The sequence below is a fragment of the Rhinoderma darwinii genome, chromosome 2 (genome assembly GCF_050947455.1).
Source record: "Rhinoderma darwinii isolate aRhiDar2 chromosome 2, aRhiDar2.hap1, whole genome shotgun sequence".
Lineage (NCBI taxonomy): Eukaryota > Metazoa > Chordata > Amphibia > Anura > Rhinodermatidae > Rhinoderma > Rhinoderma darwinii.
In genome coordinates this window covers 77,420,037-77,444,806 of record NC_134688.1, presented here as the reverse complement: position 1 = coordinate 77,444,806, position 24,770 = coordinate 77,420,037, and the positions used below count along the sequence as shown (strand labels likewise).

The following is a 24,770-nucleotide window of genomic DNA, read 5'->3' as shown; positions in this document are numbered from 1 at the left end:
ATAGGACTGCAGGTAACATCTACATTATCTGTACTCAGAGAGTTATCAGTGTTATCTGTGGTGTTACATAGGACTGCAGGTAACATCTACTACATTATACCTTTACCCTGGGTGAATAATCTATTATTCAGAAAAACGCTTCCACATTTTTCTGAGGTTTCAAATTTTGGTAATTAGGCTTTAAAATACACTTATATTTTTTATAATATTTTTTACAAATACTTATCATCATTCTTTTTGCTAGCAAACCCGTGTAACGGGTTTTCTATACTAGTTAAAGTATAATGTGTCAGGAAAAAAACAATCTTAGCATTACTTGGATAAGTAAAAACATTTCAACGTTATTACCACATAAAGTGACACTTTAATGTGCACTGCACCCTGAAGTCCAAAATACGCCGAGTCCTTAGGGGGTTAATACATTTCCTCCTATGTGTTCTCTTCCTGGTATTTCCCTGACTGAAATAGTGCGATTAAAGCATTTTATAGGGAGAATATATACAGGTCTGTCTGTCTGTCCTGTTTCTGCAGCTATCCCTACTACACGACCTCACTATTAATTGTTCCACATAAAGAAACAAACTATAATGCTATACAAAGCGGAATACAAACATATTCCAGTTACAAACAACAGAGGGAAACCTGGACAGAGAGGAAAAGTCGCGACGCTACAGAGGTGCGGCAGCCATTTTTGCAGAGATCACAATTCGCTTCACTTTGTGGTCTCCACGTACATGGCGGCACAGACGTCGGTGTTACAGCTTCAGCTATCTATTTTCCGAAAAGACAAGTGACATCTGTGTGTGTTTACCTGTCGTCTGTATGGCCGCTGTGTTGTGAATACTTGCGCTATCACCCTGCTGTAGCCTGCTGGTAATGCAGAAGTATAGCAGGGAAGAGGACACCCGGCTCACCCCATGTACAGGAGCCAGCACCCCGCTAGTACCTGCTCCTCCACCGGGACACAGACTGACAGCATGCAGGGTGAGTGCATTATCAATGTCCTATATTACAGCGCAGGAAGTCAGGCATGGATCTGTTAAAGAGCACTGGCCCTTATATAAAAATGACTGTTGTGTCGTCCATTAGTGTAAAGTCCTTTATTATTCTGTCTTAGGTCTCCTTCCAGGAAAGCTGGATGACAACCAAGATGCTGTTACAGCTCCCACTGGGGTTGTCACCCAGCTGTCCAAGTGTCCTGAATGGAGGATCTGCTTAGTTATATATTGATGGTTCACTGCTGGAAATTGTGTAACGTATCTGTGGGTCGTATCTTTGACCCCATATTGTAATCAATGATGACATCTTGTAGGATCTTGGTTATTTTCTTCACATTGTTTGCGCATTGACAAAATACAGGAAACGTCACCTTCTAAAGTCCAGGTTAGTCATTTGCATGTAGTACAAGTAAAGATCTTCTGACCTTTACCCACAGGAGGCGCTGAGTCCCAGAGAAACCGCTGCATGGAGATCTATAGATCCTATGTGTGACAGAATTTTTGACTACAGTCCCTGGCGAGAGCATCGGAAGCTCTCTGGCCGTAGACTTTGGGACTGGTCAAACCCCTGACGTCAATGTCCATATATGGACCGTGACGACAGGAACTTTCAACTACTGAGTCCCTGACCAGAGTGCTTCTAGTCCCGGGGAGACCAGAGAGCGTTCCAATGCTCTCGCAGGAGATACTGTAGTTGAAAGCCCCTCACATCACTGCTCATATATGGACTGTGACGTCAGAAGCTCCTCCAGCGGCGGGATTCCCGGTCAGAGCGTTGCCAAAGCTCTAGCCAGAGATTCCAGCGTTAATAAAAAACTCCTGCCATCACTCTGAATCAATGGATAGTGATGTCCTGGGCTTCCCAAGGACCGGAGTCCCCGGCAAGAGCGCTGGGACACGTTTCAGCCGTTCATCGGAGGTATATACGTTGGGAGTCCTCCCGATGTATACCTCTGATGGAAGGCTATAACTGTGATGTGAACAGGGCCTTACAGCTAGAGCTTCATTGTGAATTCATATTGTTTCATTCTATATTGCAAGCTGCATAGTGTATTGTACAATATAATGTATAAATCTACAATATAAAATCTTTATAATATAGTAAAATTGCTTTAATGGAGCAGCTATGGGACCCGATGGTTGTGGGATTATTGGTCGATCATAAAAAAGTAAATAAAACGTGACAGACAAACTTCAGGGAGAAAACTCGAAGTATCATAAAAAATATCTGCTGCTATAACTGATTCATTTCCTAATTCATTCTCTCTGCTCAGCTCCGTGTTTGATTCTGGTTATGTGATATTTCACGTTATGTTGCAGTTATATGTTGGGTCCAGATTATTAAATCTTTTGCTGATTTTACTTATTTTACCAATGAATGGGTGTCCATGGTCTCGTCGAGTGATATATGGGTTGGGCTCCGTGACATATTGTAAAGGGGTTTCCACTTGGGACTATAGATTTAATTTCTATTAAAGGACTGGGATCCCCCTCCACGTATACTGTTATGAAATGCCTGTTTGTCTCAATGGCTCAGACCATCTGATGGATGTTGAGCAAATGTCCATTTTTGAACAAAATTACTTAATATGATAGCGATAGGTATTCTACAGTGCATGTTTTTATGGCTTTTTTTTATGTTTTAGGTCAAGTTCCAAGGCTTTCTAAAGTCAATTTATTCACACTACTAAGCCTGTGGATGGAGGTTTTTCCCTCCCCTAAAGATGCTCAGGACACAAAGGAACTCCAGGTAAATGATTGTATCGTTTCTATCGAACCACTTAATAGTATTTTTGACTTTTTCCAATTAACTCACATCATTGTTTAAATACATCTGTGCAATAATCTTAATATATAGTAGTCATATATATATATATATATATAGTAGTATAATAATAGCCAACCGTTTTGTGCCTATAGTTGCTATGCAGACCTATCTGTCTCCATCAGAACAGGCTATAAACATACCCAGTGTAGTCTGATGCTGCATCCATCTGCCCCTACGTCTTGCTAATGTACGTTCGGCAGGTTGTCATGAGGTAGGGGACAGATGAAAGGGAGTATGACAACACAGGTTTGTTGTCACTACGGAGGCACCTAAATTTACATAGGAGCTGTATAAAAAAAAGGTTGGATATATTATAATCCCATAAAGAGAACTTTATTTACAACTTTTTTTTTTTTTACATATAATGTATTCGCATATTTCTGTAATCGCATACCTCTTCTACAGTAATGCCAAAAGATGTCACTGTAGACTGGGGACCTGCACTGCCTGCAGTCAAAAGACAGTGGGTGGTCGGGAAGGTGGTAAAGGATTTTTCCTTTCTAAGGCCCCATGCACCCGACTGTAGTTTTCATCCATAATTACGGATGCAATTGCAGACAAATTCATTTCTTTTGGCCACTGACACCTTTCCTTATATTTACGGATGTGTATCCGTGTCGTAGAAATGATCAGCAAAATATAGAACATCTCCTATTTTTGACAGCAATTGCAGCACGGACTCACCCATAGAAGTCTTTGGGCGCTTCCACGGACGGTTACTGTAGTGGTCAGATCCGTATTTGCGGACAGTAAAAACACCTACGATCGTGTGCATGAGGCCTAAGACGTTTGACATATCCATAGGATATGCCATAAATAACTGAAATATGCGGATTCTAGCTCTGGGACCCTCACCTCTGTTGAAAAAGGTGGATCCTCCTGCCTCAGTCCCACTTGGTGAGGCGCCCACCAGCCACCGCATCTAAACAGAGAAGAAATGGCAGGTGGCCATACAAGACCTGCACCTGTCAGACATATCTCGTGGATATGCCATAAATGTCTAAGATGGGAATAGGCCTTTAATCCGGTTTATTGTACCCCAAAATGTACCTTTCTAGGGGAGAACCTTTTGTGGGTATTTTCTGTGTGCTGGATTCGCATTCCATGATGAATTGTTTTGAATCTATTGTTTTTTTCCAGCAGATAAAGAAGACGGGGCTTGTAATAGTAAGGAACATGAAGATCATTGGTCTCCACTGCTCCAGCAGCGCGCTTCATGCCGGTCAAATTGCAGTCATAAAGCATGGCTCGAGACTCCGGGATTGTGATCTCTATTTCTCCAGAAAACCCTGCTCTACTTGCCTGAAAATGATTGTTAATGGTGAGCTGTCGGGACAACCTTCTTATGGTTTTACCTAAATATACACTATATTAAAATATTTCCCTTTTTCCAGCTGGCGTGAACCGTATTTCATACTGGCCTTCAGATCCTGAGATCAGCCTACAGCAAGAAATCTCTTCCCAAACCAGCAATGGAGATGCAAGACTAGATGCCAAAGCGGTAGAAAGGTTGAAGTCGAACAGTCGTGCCCATGTGTGTGTGCTTCTGCAGCCGTTGGCATGCTACATGGTACAGTTTGTGGAAGAGACGTCCTTGAAATGCGACTTTGTGCAGAAGATTGCCAGGATAGAGCCCGAATTTACAAGAAGCACTTTCTATGAGTATCGTCAGGAACGGGTAAAGGAGTATGAAGCACTTTTTTTAATCTCTAGCGAAGACTTGCACAAGGAGATTCTGAAGTTGATGGGATTGGAAAATCTGTGTGAAGACCCTTATTTCATTTGCCTGAGGCAGAACATGAAGGAACTTGTCCTTATTCTAGCAACTGTTGCAGCCAGCGTCCCCAGCTACTCTGAATTTGGTTTCTACCTCCGTAAGACGAGTGACGAGGACCACCAGGGACTTAAGCAAGAAATTGCACAGCACTGTATAATACAAGCACGACTGCTGGCGTATCGAACTGGTTAGTTGCTCTTTGAATTAATTTATTAAATTAGTTGAAGTTGTAGTATACTTAAGCTGACCATACACATTACATTAACGACAGCTGAAGCCGTCAATTTCTGTGAGGTTGACCGACATATTAATGTGTATGGGGACAGTCTGACAGCCCCTTGTTATCTGCTATAACGTTTCAACGTGGCAGATCCTTTGTTCCTCATTGGAATAAACATGCACACTCGGCCCACGGATGAGGTGGCTCCACAAGGAGGAGAGCCGCCCCTTGTTGCAGCTATCCGCTCTGCTGAAAAAGTCCAGAGTGAGGAATCCCCCCCACTTACCTTACTACTTTTACATAATAGGGCACATGGATAGGGCATACAATCCTTTTAAATTGTTAATCAGTCCCGGGCAGGGCTTAGAAACTCTTTAAGGCAGCTAGAAAACCATTAGTTGGTGCCTCATCTATGTGAAAAAATAAAAACCTTAAAATAACCCAATTACATTAAAGAGGCTCTGTCACCACTTATCGGCGCTGTAATGTAGATAACAGCAGTGTTTTTTTTATTTAGAAAAACTATCAAGTTTTTACTTTTTAACCAAGTGGGCGTTGTAAAGAGGAGTGTATGACGCTGACCAATCAGCGTAATACACTTCTCTCCATTCATGTACTCCGCACATAGTGATCTTGCGATATCACGATGTGCTGTCACTTACTCACACATTAACCTTACTGAAGTGTCTTGAGAGTGAATAGACATCACCTCCAGCCGGGACGCAATGTTTATTCAAAATCCCGACACTTCGGTAACGTTTGTGTGTCACTTACTCACACAGCACATCGAGATCACGCTTGCTGTCATTAAGTACCACACAAACGTTACCGAAGTGTCGGGATTGTGAATAAATATTGCGTCCTGGCTGGAGGTGAGTGATGTCTATTCACTCTCAAGACACTTCAGTAACGTTAATGTGTGAGTAAGTGACAGCACATCGTGATCTCGCAAGATCACAATGTGCTGAGTACATGAATGGAGCGAAGTGTATGACGCTGATTGGTCAGCGTCATACACTTCTCTTTGCAACTCCCACTTGGTCAAAAGCTAAAAAACGCCCAGTTGGGCATTAAGAAAGTCATTAGCATAAATCTAATATAGGTAATAACTTAGTCAAAATTGATCGTTTTTCTAAATAAAAAACACTGCTGTAATCTACATTACAGCGCCGATCAGATTATGTAGAAGATGGGCACTTATAATGTGGTGACAGAGCCTGCAGAGGCAGGGAGACAGAGACGCTGCAGCAAATTCTAGTAAGTGTTATGTTTAACCCCAGTTCTATATGCTGCTTCTTAGGTACAAAGAGACTTGCTACAAAGAGACTTGAGCAGGATATTCTCTATGTTTGCTGTGTATGGGAGACATGATAGCAGTTAGGATCCACCCACTAGCTCAGAGAAAACTGAAAATTAGAGAGAGAGCCTGCAGGGGGTAAAACTGGTGATAAATTGCAGAATACAAGTCATATAATGGACAAAAATAGCGTTATTCTTCATAAACACGCTTATTCTGAAAAGTCACCTGAAAGGTCAGGTACGCTTTACAGGTTATGGACAACTCTGGGGCCATTTTCTCTATCGCATTACATGATAAAACACGCTTTTGCAATCGGTTTTGATTAAAAATGTGGTTCCGTTTGTATTCTGCAGCCTGCATGTATTCAGATATAAAGCATCTTCAAAGCTCAATATACTCTGCTTCGTTTTATTGTGTTTTCTTTTTTAGAAGATCACAAAATCGGAGTTGGTGCCATCATTTGGGCAGAGAGGAAATCTGTAAGTAACTTACTGTGTCTGCTTTCTGCCTACTACCAGTTTTATGAACAAAATGTTATCCAGCAAATTCTTTATACCTGCAGTGTGGTAAACTAGACTAAAACAGCTCTGTACTGCAATGTAGTTTTAGTAGGAATTTTACTGCTCCAGTCGCCCAGCGCTATTCTTGTAGCTCTTCCACTGGTCCTGTTGTCCTTCTAGTGATGGCATGTCAGGTTACCAGCAGTGACGATGCTATAGATAGAGCGACAATGCTGCCACTTGGTGAGCATAGAATGAAAAGTGGCAAAACTGCTTTTTATGGGGTATATCCCCCATAATATAAATTATATGTACCTTAAAATGTAGGTACAGTATGGCGCTTAAAAAAATATAAATAGTGCATCATAAATGTTAAATAAAACAAGTTCTGAAATGCTGAGAATTAAAAGAAAAAACTACTTCTAGTCCTTAAAGAGGATCTGTCACCAGATCAGAAGTGCCCTATCTCCTACATATTTTGATCGGCGCTGTAATGTAGAAAAGAACAGTGTTTTTTATTTTGAAAAACGATCATTTTTGAGCAAGTTATGAACAATTTTAGATTTATGCTAATTAGTTTCTTAATAGACAACTGGGCGTGTTTTTACTTTTTACCAACTGGGCGTTGTACAGAGAAGTGTATGACGCTGACCAATCAGTGACCAGTCAGCGTCCTACACTTCTCATTGTTCCAGCCCAGCATGATCCACAGCACAATCACACACTAACAATGGGCTGGAACAATGAGAAGTGTATGATGCTGATTAGTGACTGATTGGTCAGCGTCATACACTTCTCTGTACAACGCCCAGTTGGTAAAAAGTAAAAACACGCCCAGTTGTCTATTAAGAAACTAATTAGCATAAATCTAAAATTACTACTACTGGACAACTGATGATCTATTTACAGGATTGGTCATCAGTACATTAGTACATGATCTGTGGGGGTCCGACACCCGGAACCTGCACCCTTAAGCCGCTCCGGCTGCCCCTGAGCACCAGACTCACATGCCGGAAGCAGTTAGCTCTGGCCACTGAATAGCGAGCGGCAAGCTGCCGCACTCATCTGAATAGGAGCAGAGCTGCAGTTGGGCATCATGGCCGCTATGCTATATACGGAGCCAACTGCTTCCGGCTCTGTACATAGCATAATGGGCCATAACATCCGGTGCCCGGAGATAGCCAGAGCTGCACTGATGATATACTGATGCCCTATCCGGTGGATAGGTCATCAGTTGTTCAGTAGTGGACAACCCCTTTAATACCAAATTTGTTTGCGTCCCTAAGGGGTTAATGTCTACATCACAAATTCCAATCTCAAAGAGATTTATTACAATGCTGTCTAGATTCCTTAAAAGATACCTTTTATCAAATACAAGTCCCCATCCTTCAGTAACATTCACAACAAATACATTACAGAGGATTTCCACAAATATGTAGAATGTATTATACTCTAGTTTTAATAGCAGATCTTTATCTTGTAAAATGTATGCTATAGACCATTTCTTCTCAATCTGTGCTACGCGTACACAAGGGGGTACATTCCGCAGGCTCAGGGGCTACGCTGGGTACTAAAAAAAATATTGAAAAAAATCTAAGACTGCTCTAACATCTACCAAAGATTTATTGCAGGTTGCTAGGGCACTCCTAAAGCCCAACCAGCGCAAGAAGCCCGTTCTGGTCACACCACCTATGCTGTGATTGTCTTGCCATTGCCTCCTCTTGTACAGTTCTGTCCTGGGTCCTGTAATTTTTAAGGGTTCTGTAAATATTAAGAAGTCTGATCTGAGGACTTTAATTATTAAGGGATATTGGATCTGTAATTATTAGGGGATCTGATCTTGGATATGTAATTATTAGGGGTCTGATCTTGGGGGTCTGATATGGTGTGTGTAATTTTTAGGGGGTCTGATTTGGAACCTGTAAATGGGGGGGACTGGTCTGGGGTCTGTATGTATGGGGGCATCTGTATATACAAGAGGGTGTGCTCGGGAGTGTGTATGCAGGCAGGGTCTGTATACATTGGTGTTTTTGCCTAGAGTCTGTATAAAGGGGGGTGGGGGTCTGGCCAGGTCTAATATGTGGTCTGTATCAGGGCCGGTCTTAGGATAGATGGTGCCCCGTGGGAACTGTTCTTTCAGCGCCCCACCCCATCATAAAAAAAATGGCACATAAAAAAAAGTATAATGCCCCTTTAGTACCCCCTTACAGTATAATAAGAATATTTAATAATATATTACAACCCCTTCAAGGACTCAGTATTTTGTCCTCTAATTGTGCCCACAGTATTATGCCCCCTTTAGTGCCCCTACACCGTATAATGTCCGCTTAGTGGCCCCCACACAGTATAGTGCCTCCCAGTAGATTTTTCCATACAGCCTCCCTGTAGACAGTGCCATAATCCCCCACCTCCCCCTTGTAGATCGTGCCATACAGCTCCCCCTTGTAGACAGTGCCACCCAAACAAAAACAAAATTTTACTCGCCTAGGCCTCGTTCCCACGACGAACTGAGCTGCTCCACGACGGGATCCTTGCATAGGCTGGCATGATCCTGTAGCCTAGTACAGAGTTTCTCAACCTTTTCGGACTCGAGGCACCACTGGAAAAATTTAATTTCCTCAGGGCACCCCTATCAAAAATAGTTTTGAGAAAGACAGAAAACGGCTAAAAACAAGCACTACACTCGTAGAGTATGTTCACACAGCGTTTTATTGTAGGACAAAAAAATCTGCCTCAAAATTCCTTCAGGAACTGACAGCGTTGCTTGACCTTTTTTTTGTGTTTTTTTTTAATTTAAGCCGTTGAAGCGAATGCAAAAGACGCAGAAAAAAAAAGCTCCAAACAGGCGACGCAGGTATTTTCTGCCTCCAATTAATTTCCACTGGAGGTGGAAACCACTTGAAGACCTTCAGCCCCCCATTCACAGTAAAATGACCATCAGCTCCCACTCACAGTAAAATGACCATCAGCCCCCACTCACAGTAAAATTACCATTAGCCCCCCACTCACAGTAAAATGACCATCGGCCTGCCACTCAGAGTAAAATGACCATCAGCCCGCCACCACTTACGGATTCCCCCTGTAGATAGTGCCGCACAGCCCCTTGTAGGTAGTGCCACACAGCCCCTTGTAGGTAGTGCCACACAGCCCCCTGTAGGTAGTGCCACACAGCCCCCTGTAGGTAGTGCCACACAGCCCCCTGTAGGTAGTGCCACACAGCCCCCTTGTAGGTAGTGCCACTCGGCCCCCTTGTAGGTAGTGCCACTCGGCCCCCTTGTAGGTAGCGCCACACAGCCCCCTTGTAGATAGCGCCACACAGCCCCCTTGTAGATAGCGCCACACAGCCCCCTTGTAGAGAGCGCCACACAGCCCCCTTGTAGAGAGCGCCACACAGCCCCCTTGTAGAGAGCGCCACACAGCCCCCTTGTAGATAGCACCCCTCCTCTTCCTGTAGATAGCACCACTGTGGCTCCCTGAAGGAGCGGAATCCCCGTGTGGCCAGGGCTTCCGCTCCTGGAGCGCTCCGCTTGATGTCTCTGTCCATATATGGACAGTGACATTAGGGGCAACTCCTGAAGCTACTCCTGTCGTCTGTGTCCATTTATGAACAGTGACGTCACTGGCTTCTTCTGGAGTGGAATACCCGGTCATAGCGTCTGCAACGCTGTGGACGGGGATTCCGCTTCAGGAGTTTCCCCTGATGTCACTGTCCATATATGGACAGAGACATCAAGCGGAGCTCTCCAGGAGCGGAATCCCCGGCCACACTGGGATTCCGCTCCTTCAGGGAGCTACAGTGGCGCTAGTAGATAGCAGAGAAGGGGCTCTGCTATAGTGCCGTCGCTACCACTGCGGCTGCTAGCGGCGCCGCCGCCCATGGGGAGGTCCAGCGCGGGCGCCCTCATGCCCAGTGTCGACGCTAGCAGCCGCTATGGCTGCTACAGCGGTAGCGACGCCACTGAGTGAAGAAGTGCCTGGACGGAAAGGTGACTGCTGAGTCGCCCGGGCGCTTCTGAAATAAGCAGGGGAAGGGATCCATCGCAGCGCCCCCTTCCATCTGTTGGAGTGATGCGCCCTGTGCAAAGGCACAGGTCGCACACCCCTAAGGCCGGCCCTGGTCTGTATTAATGTTAGGGGCCTGCTGAAGGTGGTCATATATACTATTTTCTATTCAAATATTGTCAACTGAGTCTCCGAACGGATCACCTGACAGTAGTGTGTGCAGAGCCTTAGAACTGATCCCTTTCTTGAAAGTACTCTGTTGGAACTTCTTACCACTATGGGGCCCTTGGCTTAAAAAGATTGAGAAACACTGCTGTAGACTGTGCAAATTATTTAAAGGGGCATCTGTCATGAGACACAGACACTTTAACCCTTTCACTGCATGCCAATTTTCACACTTTTTTTCACAAATAAGACTTAAATTCTAAAATTAAAAAAAAATCATATTATATGCCCATATCCATATATTTTATTAAAGTAGACACCTGGCAAATTGTAAAAATGCCTCCCAGCACTTTATACTCATGGCATCCTTCATGCAATTTTGCATCAAAGCGTAACGTTGTGTCAAAAATGTTTGCACCTCCTAAAAATAAAAGTTCAAGGTGTGGAGAGTTCACACATGCCACTTCTGCCTATGTCTACATGCACATATCTTCGCATCACCAGAACTGAACAGACCAATAATGTCTGTCATTTAAATGCTGGTAAAAATCTGAGTTGCGGAGTCAACAAATTTCCTAATTATGCGCAAAGGGTGATTAGATGTGCGACTGCTCATCATTTAACTGTTAGGCATCATTTACACGAGCGTAATATACGCGCGTGCTTTTCACGCGTGTCGTACGCACCTATATTACTCTGCATTGCGTAAAACTCACGACATGTTCTATATTTCAGCGTTTTTCGTGCATCACGCACCCATTGAAGTCAATAAGTGCGTGAAAACCACGCAGGTCGCAGGGAAGCACTTCTGTGCGAACTGCGTGATTCGCGCATCAGCTGTCAAACTCTGAATGTAAATAGAAAAGCACCACGTGCTTTTCTGTTTACAAACATCCAAACAGAGTGTCATAATGATGGCGGCTGCGCAAAAATTACGCAGCCGCGCATCATACACTGATGACACACGCAGCTGTTAAGTGCATTTTGCGCACGCAAAACGCCGCGTGTTTTGCGTGCGCAAAACGCACACGCTCGTGTAAATCAGGCCTTACTGTCATGTTTTTTCAGCTGATCACTATCAGTGTTAGCAATGGTGACTACATCTGACGGGGCTCTCCTGACAGTGCTCCTCCAAAATGTCCTTTTCAGTTGGACACCTGGCACAGTATACAGTCCCTGCCAAAACAATAGTTCTCTGAGTTGTATTTGTTTTAAACTCCCTTTGGGCTCTCGCACACGACCGAGTGCCATTCGGGCCAAATTTCACGGCATCACAGTGGTACCCGATAGTTTTCACGGACCCAGTCACACATTGGGTGAATTGTGTCCGATCAGGGGCGGGACTCGGCCGGCACACACGGTTGTGTACAAGAGCCCTTTGTCTCATGAGAGGTGATTAAAAAATAGACAATAAGAAATTGGATACATCAGATTTGTTTAAAGGGAATGTGTTTTTTTTTTAGTTAAACAATTCGTGTGTAGGTGATTAAACATTGTTCTAATTTTATTTTATTTTTTTCACGAGTCGGGGAATATTATAAATTAGATTCTAATTTATAATATTTCCCAGTGCTGGTCACTAGATGGAGCAATTCCCAAAATTGCAGCATTGCATGTGGTAAAGCAACCACATTGCTTTATGCTGCAAAATTTGGGAAAACTCACTCGCTCTAGTGAGCTCTCAGAATCCCCCCCTCCTTTATCCTGGCTAGTGCCGGGAGAAACGAGGGGATTGAACGGTCAAACCTCCTACACTGTGTCGCCATTTTTTGAGCTAACACACAGTGTAGTAGGTTTACATACAGTAGTAATCACAGACTAAAACACGTACATACACAGAAATAACTTACCTGCTCCTGCCGCCGCCGCTGCTCCCTCCGGTCCGTCCGCTCTGTCTGCTACCGCCGCTCCAAGTGCACAAGTCCGGAAGCCGCGACCGGAAGTAGTAATCTTACTGTCCGGCCGCGACTTCCGGTCCACAGGAAAATGGCACCGGACGTCGCACAGTTCAACTTGGACTGTGTGGGAGCGGCGCATGCGCCGTTCCCACACAGACAGCGTACACCATAGTGGATGGAACGGGCCCCGTTCGCATTCACTATGGGACTGTAGCTGCCGTACTCCATGTCTGTATGTGTCGTTAATCGACACATACAGAAATGGAGAAAAAAATTGCAGCCCCCATAGGTAAGAAAAAGTTAAAATATAAAAAAAAGTAAAACATAAACACACAAATAAATATAAAAGCTTTTAATAAAGCACTAAAATCATACTGATGTAAAAAAAAATTTTTTCGTGACACTGTTCCTTTAATGTAAAAAGAATTATCTAAATAGGTTTGAATGAATGCATGGATTCTACATAATCACATTATTTAGTAAGCAGGACTTTGACATTATCTGAAATAATAGATGTACCATTGATATTATTGTATCAATGACACACACACACACACACACACACACACACACACACACACACACACACACACACACACACACACACACACACACACACACACACACACACACACACACACACACACACACACACACACACACACACACACACACACACACACACACACACACACACACACACACACACACACACACACACACCCCTGTATACCTAACGTAACATTCTATATTTCCCTGACTCTTGATCTTCTTGTCTTCAGAACTCATTAGATTGTGATGGGACAGAGTCCATGTACTTCATTGGGTGTGGATATAATGCTTTTCCTGTGGGTTCAGAATATGCTGATTTCCCACACATGGATGACAACCAGAAAGATAGAGAAATCAGGAAATTTCGGTACATTATTCATGCAGAACAGAATGCAATAACATTCAGGTAATTTTTTTTTCCCCCCTGAAATATAACCTCCATATTTCAATATTTTACTTTGCACCCTATACATTGTGGTGGAGTGTGATAGCTGTTCATAGTATATGCAACCCCTTTTTTTTTTTTTTTTTTTTTTTTTATATGAACAACTAGTGGGATGACATGATACACACAGATGTGTGTGTATGTATATATATATATATATATATATATATATATATTACACTACCGTTCAAAAGTTTAGGATCACTTAGAAATTTCCTTATTTTTGCAAGAAAAGCACAGTTTTTTTCAATGAAGATAACATTAAATTAATCAGAAATACACTCTATACATTGTTAATGTGCTAAATGACTATTCTAGCTGCAAACGTCTGGTTTTTAATGCAATATCTACATAGGTGTATAGAGGCCCATTTCCAGCAACCATCACTCCAGTGTTCTAATGGTACATTGTGTTTGCTAACTGTGTTAGAAGGCTGTTGGATGATTAGAAAACACTTGAAAACCCTTGTGCAATTATGTTAGCACCGCTGTAAACAGTTTTGCTATTTAGAGGAGCTATAAAACTGACCTTCCTTTGAGCTAGTTGATAATCTGGAGCATTACATTTGTGGGTTCGATTAAACTCTCAAAATGGCTAGAAAAAGAGAGCTTTCATGTGAAACTCGACAGTCTATTCTTGTTCTTAGAAATGAAGGCTATTCCATGCGAGAAATTGCCAAGAAACAGAAGATTTCCTACAACGGTGTGTACTACTCCCTTCAGAGGACAGCACAAACAGGTTCTAACCAGAGTAGAAAGAGAAGACTGCACAACTGAGGAACAAGACAAGTACATTAGAGTCTCTAGTTTGAGAAATAGACGCCTCACAGGTCCTCAACTGGCAGCTTTATTAAATAGTACCCGCAAAATGCCAGTGTCAACGTCTACAGTGAAAAGGAGACTCCGGGATGCTGGCCTTCAGGGCAGAGTGGCAAAGAAAAAGCCATATCTGAGACTGGCTAATAAAAGGAAAAGATTAATATGGGCAAAAGCACACAGACATTGGACAGAGGAAGATTGGAAAAAAGTGTTATGGACAGACGAATCGAAGTTTCAGGTGTTTGGATCACACAGAAGAACATTTGTGAGACGCAGAACAACTGAAAAGATGCTGGAAGAGTGCCTGACGCCATCTGTCAAGCATGGTGGAGGTAATGTGATGGTCTGGGGTTGCTTTGGTGCTGGTAAAGTGGGAGATTTGTACAAGGTAAAAGGGATTTTGAATAAGGAAGGCTATCACACCATTTTGCAACGCCATGCCATACCCTGTGGACAGCGCTTGATTGGAGCCAATTTCATCCTACAACAGGACAATGACCCAAAGCACACCAACAAATTATGCAAGAACTATTTAGGGAAGAAGCCGGCAGCTGGTATTCTATCTGTAATGGAGTGGCCAGCGCAGTCACCAGATCTCAACCCCATAGAGCTGTTGTGGGAGCAGCTTGACCGTATGGTACGAAAGAAGTGCCCATCAATCCAATCCAACTTGTGGGAGGGGCTTCTGGAAGCATGGGGTGAAATTTCTACCGATTACCTCAGCAAATTAACAGCTAGAATGCCAAAGGTCTGCAATGCTGTAATTGCTGCAAATGGCGCATTCTTTGACGAATGCAAAGCTTGAAGGAGAAAATTATTATTTCAAATAAAAATCATTATTTCTAACCTTGTCAATGTCTTGTCTATATTTTCTAGTCCTTTTGCAACTCATTTGATAAATATAAGTGTGAGTTTTCATGGAAAACACAAAATTGTCTGGGTGACCCCAAACTTTTGAACGGTAGTGTGTTGTGTGTGTATATATATATAATATAGCAGTATGTTGTGTCTCATCTGGCATCCTTTTTTTTTAAAAATCACTGGAAATCACATCACAGACGTGTCTGAGTCATTGTAAGAGCGATCCATGCAGGTGCAGACATACCATAGCAGCGAGAAGAATCCTGCTCTCTATTAAATTGCATGTAAGGGACTGAGCTAATCAATTTCATAGCTCATAATTACTGGTGGATTGTTAGAAAGACATAAGGGGGTACTCTATGATAGTGGGGATTCTCTATTATTTGATCAAGATGCCCGTGAACATTTCTTGCACGGGGACCCTCTGTTGCTTATGTTTTTCCTGGATCCATGCTGTTCCCTGTTATTTTAATAAGGTTTTACTTATGTAATCATGATACTTAAAAGTACGACTCCATTCATTCCTATGAAAACGCAAACAAAGTGGTCATCTAGTCCCAGCCTAATTGTCAAAAAATATGGTATATGTAAAGGGTTGTTACCCATTAGTCATCACCAATACGCCTTTTCATAGAGGTTGCTAACGGGCTTTAGGCTAAGCCGCCGCCTTTTCACTGCAGCCTTGTCCAAGTCCTGCACGCGTGTCCCATGCCGGCTGGAGCGGGTGCTTGGCTCTCTGATGGTGGTCACAATTGAAGTTTAGTTAGATTGCGACAATTCAACCCCTTAGATGCCACAGTCAATAGCGCCCGCGGCATGTAAGTTGTATACAGAGCGAGAGGGGCTCCCCCTGTCACTCATCGGAGGATGGCGGAATTGCTTTTTTTCCCCCAATGTCCCCATAAAAATAATAATAAAAGTTAATCAATAAGTCCAATGTACCACAAAATGAAAACTACACCTCGTCCCGCAAAAAAACAAGCCCTAATATAGCTACATCGACAGAAAAATAAAAAAGTTATTGCTCTTGGAAAGCGGTGATTCAAAAACATGTTTTTTATGGTGCAAAAGTAGTAAAACATAAAAAACCTATACATAATTAGTATCATTGTAATCATATCGACCCATAGAATAAAGGTAACGAGTTATTTGCGCTTCAGGGGGAACGGCGTAAATTTAAAACGTATAGAACCATGGCGGAATTGCTGTTTTTTTTTTTATTCTCCTCCAAAAAAAGTTAATAACCGTTAATAAAAACATAAAATGTACCCCAAAATGGTGCCATTGTCAAAACGCATCCCACAAAAACAAGACCCCATACAGCTATATTGATGGAAAAATAAAAAAGTTATGGCTCTTTAAATGCAACGATGGAAAAAGAAAATAAAAAATAGCTTGTTACAAATAATTGCCTTCAAAAGTGTCTTTTTTAAAAAATAAATGTTTTATTTCATTTTTAACAACTTTTGAATCTGTTTTTATTTTAATAAAATGTTTTACCTTTTGAGATACAGCCTCCATGCATCCTCTATACATAGAGGCTGTATCTTGCGGTCAATGCCGAATCTGTCAGATCTGCAGGACTGACGACTTCGGTGAACGCTGGTCACGCAGGACCCAGCTATTATCGATCACATCTAAGTTCATGAGCTTAGATGTGATCGATAATAGCTGGATCCTGCGTGTCAGAGACACCGGACCAGCGTTCACCGAAGCAGTCAGTCCTGGTGACCTGATGGATTCGGCATAGACAGCAAGATACAGCTTCTATGTATACAGCATACATAGAAGCTGTATCTCAAAAGGTATATCATTCTTTTTCTTTTAAAAAAAACAATGAAAAAGATTATTTTATTTTTTTTAATTGCCTTCAAAGCTTTTACATAGCCTTAGTCCCAAAAAAGGCTGGTCACTAAGGGGTTAAAGTTAAAACTTTTTACAGTAGGTGCGCTTGTGTTCTAGGGGAGCACAGCAAAACACAACATGTCACCATGTGCTCAGCTATCCCCCCCCCCCCCACTTCTGCCTCCCTCCCTTTCACAGGTCCTGAAAGCACCACTGCTTCTCCATATTTACACACGCCCTGGCAGAGACAAGGGACCTTTTACTGTAAATTTTACAGATCTTTTTTACTGATTTTATCACGGATTTTCCCTATTAGGAATGACCAAGCACAAATGCGTCATGGTTGGCGTATGTACAGTATATGTATGCCAACCATGAGGCTTTTGTGCTTAGTCTTTCCTAGTTATGGAAGCAAATTAGAACTGGACAGAGATGAAGGGGTCCGGATGTTTTGTGTAATGTCCAATATTGTTATCATTGCAGGTGCCAGGAAATTAAACCTGATGAACAATGTATGATCTTTGTGACAAAATGCCCATGTGACGAGTGTGTTCCCCTGATTAAAGGTGCTGGCATCAAGCAGATCTATACCAGTGATATGGACAGTGGTAAAAAGAAGGCAGATATATCCTACATGACATTCTCTGAGCTCAGGGGAGTTGGTAAATATAGTGTAAGTCTCTATTAATCTGATTGTATCATAGAAACGATTTTTTAGTTTTATCTTGTTTAGAGTAAAAGAAAATCTGTAATCCCGGTCCTCCGCATGTACCTGAATCGTGCTCCCTCCATTGTATTATTTGCACTTCTAATAGGTTGGCGACAACCGCCTACATGACCGTAAAGTAACACCAGCTCTCTGCTTATGTGTTATTTAGAGATACCAGTACATCCTTATGCCTACAAAATGATATAGGTACAGATAGTACTGTGTTCCTGTCTTTTAAAGGCTACGATGGTATTGCCTCCTTGTCTTCCTATGTGTTGTGAGAGCGCAGGTGTTATTACCCCCCCCCCCTGTCTCCTGTATGGTGAGGCACACTCATTACTACCTCCCTGTTTCCCTGTATGGTGAGGGCACAGGTGGACCTACCTGCCTTTCGACCGCAGTATTGTGAAGGCACAGGTGATATTTCCTCCCTGTCCCCCTGTATGGTGAGGACAGTTTATACTACCTCCATGTCCCCCACTGTGTGCTTGCTGGAGTCTCTCCAATATATTCACACAACCCTAAACTATGGAAGCAGGAACTTCCTGATAAACCCACAGAGAAAAACATCAATGAAATGAAAAGCTGAATATTTCACTGTGTGTTTCAATATAGTTATGACCAGGACTTGATCATCTACATGTGAGTTTTAAAGAGGACCTGTCACCTCTCCTAACATGTTTGTTTTAGTAAATACTTGTATTCTTCTTGAAAAAAACAATTCTAGAGTACCTTTTCTTATACTTCTGTATTGTACAGTTCCTCTGTTATTCTTCTTAGAAATGTATGAATGAATTGACAACTGGGTGTTACCATTTCCCTTGTCAATAGGGTGTGACAATGTCAGTACTGATTGGACAGTTTCAGAATGTGCAGGGATACACTCCATTGACAAGAGGAATGGTAAAATCCAGTTGTTAATGTATTCATACATTTCCAGGGGGATCAATAGAGGAATTACACAAGTCAAGAGTTCTACGAAAAGATGCTCCAGAATTATTATTTTATAGCATGTACAGAAATTTTGCACTAACCCTCTCAATTCTAACATTCAGTCTAGATAGAGGGAACCACACAGGGGGTACACCATCAATATGCAATAAATAATGGGAAAGGAAAAGGCGGAGCACTGTGTGGTTCCATTATGAAAAAGATAAAACAATGAACTGTATTGAATAGTAAGTATAGAAAAAAAAAAGCTAAAATGTCTAATGTAGGGATAGTGAATTTCAGTGCAGAAAACCCCTCATTCTGCACTTATTTGGCACAACAATTAGCCCTAACAATTAAAAAAAATAAAAAATTTAATATTTATTTCTAGATAATTTCCAGTCTGTTGATTGGATGCAACCTGGCCTAACCATAACGTCGCCCACACACTGACCCTGCCAAGAGGGTGCACTCCTCCAGTACCAATATAAATCTTTTCGATTTTAAATCCAGGATGGCGGAGCTGTCTAGGAAGTTATATTAAAACCTACCTGTGTATAATGGAGTACGGCCTTCATTCAGTGATAGAAGACACGTAGATTAGACATGTCAGAAATTGTCATATAGACGTCGTACTTCTACTTATTGAATGGCCGAAACCCTTCATGTATATTCAGCTCTGACCTTTTTCTACAACTTGAAATGGTCAAGCACAAAAACCCACTGATTTATAGGGTGTGAAATATCTCTCAAGCCTATGAAATGACAATGTTCCTTTATGGAAATAGTTTGTATAATTCTCGAGTCAATGTCTCATTTCCGCGATCAATGGCGCAGTAACAAGAAAATGATCTATGCCGCTGAGATATGGCTGTAGGGCGGCTATGTGTAATGAGGCTGGATGTATGACATCTTGTGTCTGCTTGTCCTACATTATAGAAGTGAAGGTTATTATTTAGTGATTATGCATCGATTTATCTAATCAATATAGTGTGATTAATGATACATCTGCTATGAAACAAACGCTGCTACTACGCGACCAATTGTGTTAATATAAATGCATTGTACTACATTGGTATCTATCGAATATCCAGCATTTGTCTGCTGCCTCAGACCTACAAAAAAAACTACAGAGCATGGGGAGGATCAAAAATGATGCAATTACCCATAGCAACCAATCAGATTGCTTCTTTTATTTTAAAAAAAGGGCCTCTGAAACATTAGCTGGAATCTGATTGGTTGTAACGGCCCCATTGTTCTTTTGCATCAGTGTTGATAAATCTCCCTATTAGTTTATGATTCTAGAAAGTAGAGACCCAATAGATCACAGGATCAGCTATACACATGGACACTATGGACAGAAATATAAAGGAAGAATACACAGAACATGCTGCTCCCTCCTAATTCGGAAGCCTCTTTCCAATACAGACACCTGCAGAGCAGTGACTCCCCAGGATTGAGTATCCTGTAGTTGTGATTCTTTCTCCACCTCTTTTCAGGACTTCCTTGTACTAAGTCAAATTGCTCTCCTAGGCTAAATAGTTGGTCGCTTCAGTATATCAAGCACTTGAATCCCTTTGGAGCTTTTCAAAAAATTTATACGACTGGAAATTTTTGTCTTCCATACATTGCAATGGTATATTGAAGGCTTAGCGGCCTGAGGGCTCATATACACAGCTGTATTATGGATCTGTGTTGTATAGATCTATAATACTTCGCCCATAGACCTTATAGGCCTGCACTGTACCTCCATTTGCCGCCGACTTCATACAGATTTGCAGTGTGTGTAAGACCTTCAGCCATCCATTCATGTAAAGATTTCCCCGACCTGATGTGGGAAATATTCTGCAATTTCATTGCCTCACATGCATTTTGCTCAGACATTAGTAAAAATAAATGGTATGGTCAGAACATTTACCATTAACAACCAAGAAAAACGTTAAAGTGTGGATGATAAAGTGTCCTACCACTGGAGCAGATTCATATTAGTTTTGGACCGAAACCATAGACCAAACAATTTTCATTCGCAATCAGCGTAATTGTTACGATGATTGCCAAATTTCCATACATCCCCCGGCTGCTATCAGATATTTTCCAACCACACCCTGCTGCTTGATAATTGTCATTTTGATCATCTCCAGCATTTTGTAGAATGGTCATGTTCATTGACTGGCAAAAGAAAATAACATTTAAGGGGTTATCCAGCCTTTGAAAAATGTACTTTAACCTGCAAATGGTATAATTTAGCAGAAAAAAATCCCATAATCTCCTTCCAACCCCTGCCGCTTCAGCGCTGCTCGTCCACGGTCCCTCACCGGTCTGTGTTTACATTGGCTTGAGCTGTGACATGCCCGCTCCAGCCAATCACTGACCTTTAGCAGTCAAGTGCCGCACAGAACTTGACCATGCAGAAATGTGACTGGGATTTTTGTTCGCTGAATGATGTCATTTATAAAACCCAGATAACCCCTTTCAAGTGAAATAGCCGCACGGTAACAACAATAAGGAGAACTCCGAGAACTGGAGAGAGACCCATTGGAAGATCAGGCCATAGAGCTTTTAGGGCTTTTAATAAACCTGGGGGTTACAAACAGGAATGCTCAAAATGTGACCTCGATTGGGCCATTGTCTGTGGCGATGCTCCACCATTAAAACGTTGTGGGAAGTCTTTTACAGCAAATTACTGGTTATAAGATTAGCAATAAAATATGGTTATCTTTGTTTTATCAGGAGCCACAATGTACTAACATGATGGAAATCCTGAGAGATAGACTAGCTGGCATAGATCGGACATGTTTGGCAGCAAATAAAGGCCCTTTTACACTGGGCGATTATCGGGCAGACGAGCTTTCATAGAACCCTTGTTGCCGATAATTGCCCTGTGTAAACAGAGCAGCGATCAGCAGATGAACGAGCAAACACTCGATCATCTGCTGATTGTATCTGTTTAAAAAAGTTAAATATTATCGTTGTCGGCAGCACATCTTCCTGTGTAAACAGACAGAGGCGCTGCCGACATAACGTATGAGAACCAGCAATCGGAGTAACGACCGCTCGTCCCCATCCATAGCTCCGTGTGACTGGAGCAAACGAGCGCCGATTAATGAGGTCTCGTTGATTGGCGCCCGCTGCACCGGCCGAAGATCGGCAGGTGTAAAAGGCCCCTAAGGCTATCATGAATGCCTGGGTGTGTGTACATACTCCTCACAAAGATTTTTTTTAAAAATCTGCTTTTGATTGTCAGATTTTTTATTACATTTAATATCGAGAGGAAAAAAAAAAGGTTATAAATAAGAAGGGGAGCTTATCATGGGTTACTTAACTCTTAAGGAAATGTAAAGAATGAACAACCCCTGGTCCAGGGTTAGAGTTGGAGGAGGGGTATACTTAGGATGGACATTTTTAATGGTGTTCTATTCCAGATTTATAGTAAGAATTGGCATATTCGTTCTTGTTTTTTTTTTTTCCTGTATTATAAAAATTAATAATAAAAAAATAAATATAGAATTTTCTGTAAATATATACTGTAGTCATTTCCACAGTTGTCAGGCATTGCTTTACAGAATAGCCATTGGTATTATAAGCAAAGTTCCAAAAGTCTGGCTTCCATGTGACTTGTGATACTGGACTTTCACATTGTCTACATACAGAAGGTCCAGCTTATCAGACGCTGGTCTATAGAGTTTTACCATATAGTTCCAAAAACTGGTATAAGGAAATTAGGACTGTCGTGTCTGGTGGAGAGTGACTACAAATGAAACCATATATTTTACGTTACGTCCGAAGTCAGTGTTTTTTTTTATTAATTACGTCTTTCCTTTTCTTAAATTTTTTTTTTATCAGTGGCAACAAAATCCTCACAAGCCGAGTCCTGATAATACAACAGTTTCCATGGGCGCAGAGAGTGAGTGTTATCCCCGGGCTCCTCAGTGTGCCATGCTGCGGAGTCATTCATGTCATATTGTTGAATGTGCCTCCCTCTGGTGTCGTGAATTATCTCTCTATTCATTCTATAGATGGAGATCTGAAGAACACAGATGAAGATGATCTAGGCGTCAAGAACAAAAGGATGTGCTATGGGGAGAGCTCGTAAACCCCGGGGTCTCATTTTCAACGATTTTACGTTTAATTTTAGAAGAGATTTTATTTATTGCAGAAACATTTCTATTTTCAGAAGGAAAAATTATTAGTATTTATTTTTTGCTAACTAGATTATTAAAACAAGGGTCTCTGTGCACACTCGCTCAGTTATGGATGCTGCACCCAGTTGTGAGTAATAAGACATATGCGGACAATGGATGCCAAAGAAGGTCTACACACAAAGCAAGTGACTTCCAAGTAATCCGATATGGGAGCGGCTTAAAGATATTTAAATATACAGTCTTATTAATGCAATAAAATTCCTTTAATCTGGCATCCAATATTTCTGAGTTTGATAATCCTACGCTTGTGAAAGTTAACATTGTTATGTGGGCACTAGACAAGATTGAAAGAAGAATGGCAGACATATTCATTTTGCTTAAAAAAAAAAATTACGTAACTGTGGCATCTTGTATCAGCATTTCATTTTAAGTTTCTACTTGAAGGATTTCTACAACTAAAATTCCTTTTTTTTATACTTTTCTATGACCAGAATAGTTGTTAAAATGCGCCCGCATTACGGCTGTCTAAATGAGACCATTATCTGGAGGATGGGTGCATCATTTGACTGTTATGAGCCAGCACCCCGATGTCTCCACTTACTTCTGCACTTTATCATTGACTTAGCCACGGTCTACTAGACATTGTTAGGCCCTGTGCACACCACGTAAGTCTTATGTATAGCTCATGAAAAAAAGCGGACGTTAAAAGTAGGCTGTGACGGATCAGTGGCATCCGTTACACATACACACCTATGTTGAAAAGACATACCGTTTGGTATATGATTTTTTTTTTTTATATGGGGGCCTAAGAGTGACGAATGCCACTATTAGGAATCTATCACAGCCTACCTTTAACTTATACGTCGGAAGCTTTTTCTTGATGTATACGTTAAATGTAGAATATAAACGTGATGTGGACAGGACCTAAGGCTGGGGATACAAGGTGACTAGAAATCATGCCCAAATTTTGTGAAAGTTTGTGTTAGAAATTTTGCGGTAGTCGCAAGGTTGCCTGAGAATTTCTTTCCCCCTAGGAGAAAACTGATGTAACATGACCATGATTTTCATGCAGTTTGTGCGTGACTTTGTGTCGGAGGTGGGACCAACAAAAGAGGGCCCCTGTGCAAAAACAGTACATGGGGCCTCGTGGTTTTCAACTCTTAATTTGATGGAACATGTGGAACGTATGCTATGTCCACCATTGAGCTTTCATGACTAAAACTAGTTGTGATGTGGCAGGAGCATTTCTGAGGGAAAAGTGCTGTAATGTCAGTGTAGCTTTCTTAACTGAAACCCACATGTGATGTTACAACGGTTTACTTAAACAAAAGAGAGTTGTGATGTAGCGGTTTCTGTCAGGTAAGCAATTCTCGTATGATATCACAGTATCTTACTTGACAAAAGCCAGTTGTGATGTCACAGCAACTTACCTGAGTTATACACAGTTGTGATGTCACAGCATGTTACCTGTCTAAAACCCACTTGTGATGTTACAGCGGTTTACTTGACTAAACCTACTTGTGATGTCACAATAACTTACTTGACTGAAAGTTGTGATGTCACCGCAGTTACCTGACAGAAACACACTTGTGATGTCATAGAAGCTTACCTGAATGAAACCCAATTTTATTGTCACAGCAGCTTACCGGCCCTAAACCCACTTAGGATGTTACAGCAGCTTACATTCCATCATAAGAACATATCCCAACAGTCAAACATGGTGGTGGTAGTGTGATGGTTTGGGGCTTTTTATTACTGCAGGACCTGGATAACTTTTTTT

General features: G+C 41.8%; 1 protein-coding gene across 2 annotated transcripts; it reads left to right on the top strand.

Annotated features, from left to right (window-relative positions):
• The first annotated feature begins 687 nt into the window (after nt 1–687).
• CDADC1 (cytidine and dCMP deaminase domain containing 1) lies at nt 688–23,264 on the top strand. 2 transcript variants are annotated; one of them, XM_075850065.1, is made up of 9 exons: nt 688–984; nt 2,645–2,748; nt 3,970–4,147; nt 4,221–4,790; nt 6,553–6,602; nt 13,471–13,646; nt 17,693–17,882; nt 22,692–22,752; nt 22,865–23,264. In XM_075850065.1, the coding sequence occupies exons 1-9, from the start codon at nt 918–920 to the stop codon at nt 22,939–22,941; spliced, it is 1,473 nt and encodes a 490-aa protein (XP_075706180.1). In that variant the 5' UTR covers nt 688–917; the 3' UTR covers nt 22,942–23,264. The 2 variants fall into 2 exon arrangements, with proteins under 2 accessions (XP_075706180.1, XP_075706179.1); XM_075850064.1 differs by having other exon boundaries at nt 689–984; nt 3,967–4,147.
• Nucleotides 23,265–24,770: the final 1,506 nt, after the last annotated feature.